Source organism: Tachysurus fulvidraco, chromosome 16 (genome assembly GCF_022655615.1).
Source record: "Tachysurus fulvidraco isolate hzauxx_2018 chromosome 16, HZAU_PFXX_2.0, whole genome shotgun sequence".
Classification (NCBI taxonomy): domain Eukaryota; kingdom Metazoa; phylum Chordata; class Actinopteri; order Siluriformes; family Bagridae; genus Tachysurus; species Tachysurus fulvidraco.
In genome coordinates this window covers 20,867,331-20,872,748 of record NC_062533.1, presented here as the reverse complement: position 1 = coordinate 20,872,748, position 5,418 = coordinate 20,867,331, and the positions used below count along the sequence as shown (strand labels likewise).

The following is a 5,418-nucleotide window of genomic DNA, read 5'->3' as shown; positions in this document are numbered from 1 at the left end:
CACACACACCCATACACCAGAGCCTGTACTGCACTGGACACAGGACAGGAGTGTGTTTATTCAGCCTGTAGTTTAGGGGACGTTCAGGAAACAATAATGGGGACATCTGCAAAAATGTCCAGGCAACAAAAAAGCAACAATTTTAATAATAATAAGAAAATAATATAAACGCTTTAAACAAGAGCCACTAAAATATTTTATTATCTGAGATGAGGTTTGAAGGACAATAATATAAAGGTTATGGGTTCGAGTCTCGGGCCGGCCACGACTGAGGTGCCCTTGAGCATGGCACCGAACCCCCCCAACTGCTCCCCGGGCGCCGCAGTATAAATAGCTGCCCACTGCTCCGGGTGTGTGTTCACGGTGTGTGTGTGTGTGTGTGTGTGTGTGTGTGTGTGTGTGTGTGTGTGTGTGTGTGTGTGTGTGTGTGTGTGTACACTGCTGTGTGTGTGCACTTTGGATGGGAACAAATTCTGAGTATGGGTCACTTCACTTTAATTCTGATGACTCTCTCAGCACACCTACGTGTCCATTGTACATCCAGCCATTGGTTCATGGCTTGACATCTAATTCTAAGATTAGTGTCTGTTTAATAACATGAACCATTTCACCAAACTACAGTAAAGTGTGTTTGTATTTATTATAAAGCTCATGGGGCCCCCTGGTGGTCTGGGGCCCTAAGCAACCATGTATACTGTTTATAGGAAGAATAAACAAGAAGAAATAGTAGGCAGTTTGTAGAGGAAACAGTCCCCTGATGAGTCAGGGCCCGAGCGGTGCTCCTGACAGAACGTTACTGGTGTGTTTAAGGTTTTACCCTAAACTTTACATACTCAGAGTCTCTGAGGAAAACTTTGTTCCAGATATCATCATGAGTAAAGGCTGATGTAAAGATTTGCCACACTCGTTACTTTTCGGGTTCCATAATCTTCTTTGTTGCTTTTGTTCATTGTCATTTGTTCATATGGGAAAATAATCAAAGAGCTTTAAGGGAAAAGATCAAAAGTTTTAAAAAGTTGTCAAGAAGATAAATAAGAAACCAGAAACATGCATCCAAACCAGACATGCTTGTAGGTCACAAATATAATAATAATAATAATAATAATAATAATAATAATAATAATAATAATAATAACAATAATAATAATAATAATAATAATAATAATAATAATAATAATAATAATAATAATAATAATAATAATAATAATAATAATAATAATAATAATAATAATAATGCTGTTGTTGTTGTTGTAGAAAAAAAGTGAAGAGTTTATAGGGGCCATCTTAAACAAATTATTTTTATTCAAATGATATCCCTGAATTTTACCACTCACCACCACTAGGGGTCACTCTATCAATCCAGAGATCAACCATTTTAACAACCTCTTCAGCAGACAATCAAGCAGTTCTGAATATTTTTTTTTAAATAAAAAATCAAGCAAAGTCACAACAACAAATAAAACCACATGAGCAACAGAATGTTTCCAATGTTTGCTTTGTGCAGAGAAGAATCATAAACATTTCTTTTTCTTTTTCATTTTACTTTGGATGCTAATTCTATGGCAAAAGCAAAGTCCTGTTGCATTAGCTGATATATGTAAATAAAATAAAGCTAGTTCGTTAGAAGGTGCAGTATTATAGAGCAGGGTTGACGATCCTGCCCATGAAGACGAGGCTCTTAAGTGATTCCTCCCAGATGTAGAGCAGGAAGGGTCTGTTGATTTTAATGGTTAATGGCATAGACTTATTTATAATCTCTACAGTGGTGCTTCCAACCGCTTCGGTGCCTTTCTCATCTACGTTGAGGATTACCTTGTGGAGAACCTGTTGAGACACAGAATAACACACGAATAAAGTCAGCAGTTCTTAAGAGAAAACTCTTTTTGTTCATTAGTGAATAATTCGGATATAGATCGAGGGTTAAGAGACAAAGAGTAGATTTCTCCTCATACATTGGACACCTTCAGTTCTGTGTCCTCGCTCATGCCAGAGAAGTCTGCCTTGTCTGAGAAAGCATCAACAATTCCCATTTCCTTTAGACTGTCCCCGAGAGAGGCGGAGGCAGAGATGGAGAACTTGGGCATGTAAAGGTCCACAGACCTAAAAAACACAAATGAGCTCAGACATGGAAAAGTCTGAATATCAGTAAAACTAATACGTCTAGCTGGATGTGCTGAAAACTTTCATCTGCCAGGTCTGCATTACCATACACGGCATTTGTCCAGCCACTTCCTGAGCTGAACACTCGTTATTTGTTTCTCCACTTCCTTCATCTTTCCCTTAGCAGGAAGAACGATCAACATGGAGGCGTTGCCAATGTAGGGCAACTGGACAATGGTGACGCTTCTGGTTATGTGGACATTGTGTTGTTCATTCACTAACTTCATCATGTCCACAGTGACTTTCTTGTTCTTATCCACATAGAAGTCAGCTTTGTGGGTCGCATCCTCTTGGAAAGGCTTCTGCCATTTTCCTTCGCAAGGTCAAAGAATGAAATCATCAACAGAAACCAGTCTACCACCTGACATTAATGTGTGTTAGATATCGTGCTGATGTTACCTCTGAAATAGATGTAGTTGATGAGCACCATGATGGTATCTTGATCCAGGCTCTTTACCATGTCAGTTATGGTGTCCCTGGTCTTCTTGGCAATGAACTTGTTGACCTCTTGGACAGCAATGTCAGGTTTGGAAAAGTCCACAGTAAAGGCTTCTGCATGGTAGAAGTGCTGAAGATCCTTCAAAAACTTATCGGCAGGTTTGAAGCCGTCTCTGACAGCCAGACCACCTCCTGTCTCCAGCAGCATGGCCTCCTGGCTGTGGTCTAGCATGTGCAGCAGGTGCTCGTAGGCTTCATTGACCTGATCTTCTGTGAATGAACTGTAGCCCAGAGTGCTGAAGATCTGTGAGTGGGTCTCCCCCTTGGCTCCCAGAGCCAACATAGACAGAGCCATGGAAATGCTCAGTGGAGAGAAGAAGATGTTCTTGCCTTTGGCATCAGCCTGGTTGGAGAGTTTCTCGTATAAGGCAAAGGCGAAGTCAGTATTATTAGCTGTGTGATCTTCTAAATGATGATCTGCTGAATGTTCTGTGTGATTGTGGCCCTCATGGTGTTCAGCTGAGGTCATTATCACCAGGAGAGCAAAAGTCAAACAGGTCTTTTGCCACATTTTGTCACCTGCATAATAATATAAAAGTGGATATAACAAGTTAAATAATACATCTGAGGAGTTTTCTGTAAAACGTGTGTAGTTGAGCAGGATGATGACCTCAAGAGAACAGCCTATAAAATAACTCTGTTGCATCGTACTTCTCCTCTGGCATCCCAAGTGCCCCAGGTTGCCCTGGCTAAATCTGCACATGCATCCAAACCTGTTTTGTTGACCCACCAGTTTGTCCCACACTTTCTCTCAGCTCTCTCAGTGAGATTCTATCCCCTTATGGTTATTTCCACATCACTGCTATGACACACACATCATCTCTCCTTGCTTCCTCAGACCCTCACATTCGTGACAGACTCATCACGGATGGTAACTTACCAGCTGAAACTGAATCCCAGCAAGACTGAGCTAAACCCTTGGAGATTCAGCCCCATCTAAAGATCTTTTGATCTGCACACAACATCAGTATATTTCTGGACGGTCTCTCCTCAGTCATACTCTCTCATACTTAACATATTATCTTCACAACTTCAGAAGGTCACTCAGTCCCTTTCCCTCAGTCCATTCAGAATCTTCCCCAGGTCTTATCTACCACCCCTTGGCTTCACTCCCTGACTTATATCTGGCTCCCCTGTAGCTACAGACGTCAGATATAAAACACACACTGTTCCCTACAAAACCCGAGCCCACCTGCCCACCTGCCCCCCTGCCCTCAGGGCACCACGCTCCCTCTGGTCCTCTACAACAACATGACTGTATCAGTATCTCTAAGGACAAGTTTCTTCTCTGTGCATTTGCGGTGGTATAAAATTGTTCTCCATGCTATCTAAAGCCCTGCATCTTCAACAAGCCCTTATATTATTATATTTTAAAATGTTTTTGATGTGATTCTAATCCATAAAACATCCTAGCATGTCTAAGTTCTCTGTGTGTCTGCTAAACCCGATACAGGGTCATGTGACGTTCTCACCACTGAACTCACATCACATCATGGTTTATTAATATACAGTGCAGTCAGTATCTTTGGCACGGCCACAGAAGTTCAGTCACCAGTTCAGACCCAATGTTCTGACCGACAGAAACACATCTAAAAGCAAAACCTACATCATTATATTATTGTTATCTTCATGTGGCAAAACTGCACCAAATCTAAATCCCACATCGTAATCCTCGATCTCAAACGTGTTCTCTGTTTTTAACAGACTATGATGTCGTCATCACGTTATGGTGTAATCTAATGTGGAGAGTAAGAAGATGGTTAGGGCCCTGTACTCCTCACCATGGTGAGGGTGGAGAGGAGGATGTACACGACACGGTGGCACAGTCAGGGCATCATGTTGGTGGTGTGGAACAAAAGAAAGTAGAATAAAGTTCAAGAGAAATTACACTGAAAATTTGTTCAAAGATTTCTCTGTTTAGACAAACTTTCTGGGACGGAGGAACGGAGGGAGGAGCTTACTGTCTCTTCTCTGTCAATCACAGTGACACCAGCCAATCACAGCTGTCTGTGAGGTCTTTTATGTGGAAGTGGGCGGATTGTGTTAGCCTTCACTAGCTAAGAGAGGACAGGGATAGACATAATAATAATAATAATAATAATAATAATAATAATAATAATAATAATAATAATAATAATTTCCAATGATCTGTAAGACTCAACTGTTCACCTTCAGATGATCTCAGGATGCTGTTGTTATTAAACACTGGTCCAAGTCCATGTCTGTGTTTTCCTTCTATAGCTATACTGTGCTTAGTGTCCGATCTCATTTAGATCAGACATGATGAATCTGTTTGGATTTAATTCTGATGTTCGGTCAATAAAATATCTTCATCAGACTCTATAAGAGCTGTAGATGAGCCTCAGTTACAGTAGACAGATAGATCCTGAGTCTGTTCTCCATCTAAATCTTTGTTTTTTCTATTCTATTCTATTCCTAATGTAATCTCCATGTTTGTTCATTATTTTTTTTTATCATTAACCACTTACATTATAAAAATATATATTTCCTAATATCTACATCTAATCCAAATATAAATAATAAAAGTTCCCATTCGATGTCATTACATTTATAGCCTTTAAACAGGACTGTGATGTTTCTATGTAATAAAGATGGACTTACATTCAGGGTCTCATCACGTACTCTGGTTTAAACTCAGATTATTTTATTGACCAGGATCTGAGCACTGAGGAGCATTAAACATTAACTCTGCTGAAGGCCACCAGTAACAGATGATTGAATCCTGTGACTGATTTGATG

At 40.2% G+C, this 5,418-nt stretch overlaps 1 protein-coding gene across 2 annotated transcripts; it reads right to left on the bottom strand.

Annotated features, from left to right (window-relative positions):
• Positions 1 to 1,284: 1,284 nt before the first annotated feature.
• Positions 1,285 to 5,418, bottom strand: LOC113647975 (alpha-1-antitrypsin homolog). 2 transcript variants are annotated; one of them, XM_027155011.2, is made up of 5 exons: positions 5,281 to 5,418; positions 2,560 to 3,177; positions 2,206 to 2,473; positions 1,953 to 2,100; positions 1,285 to 1,824 (listed from the first exon to the last, which is right to left on the bottom strand). In XM_027155011.2, the coding sequence occupies exons 2-5, from the start codon at positions 3,167 to 3,169 to the stop codon at positions 1,636 to 1,638; spliced, it is 1,215 nt and encodes a 404-aa protein (XP_027010812.2). In that variant the 5' UTR covers positions 3,170 to 3,177; positions 5,281 to 5,418; the 3' UTR covers positions 1,285 to 1,635. The 2 variants fall into 2 exon arrangements, with proteins under 2 accessions (XP_027010812.2, XP_047657689.1); XM_047801733.1 differs by lacking the exon at positions 5,281 to 5,418 and adding an exon at positions 4,828 to 4,942.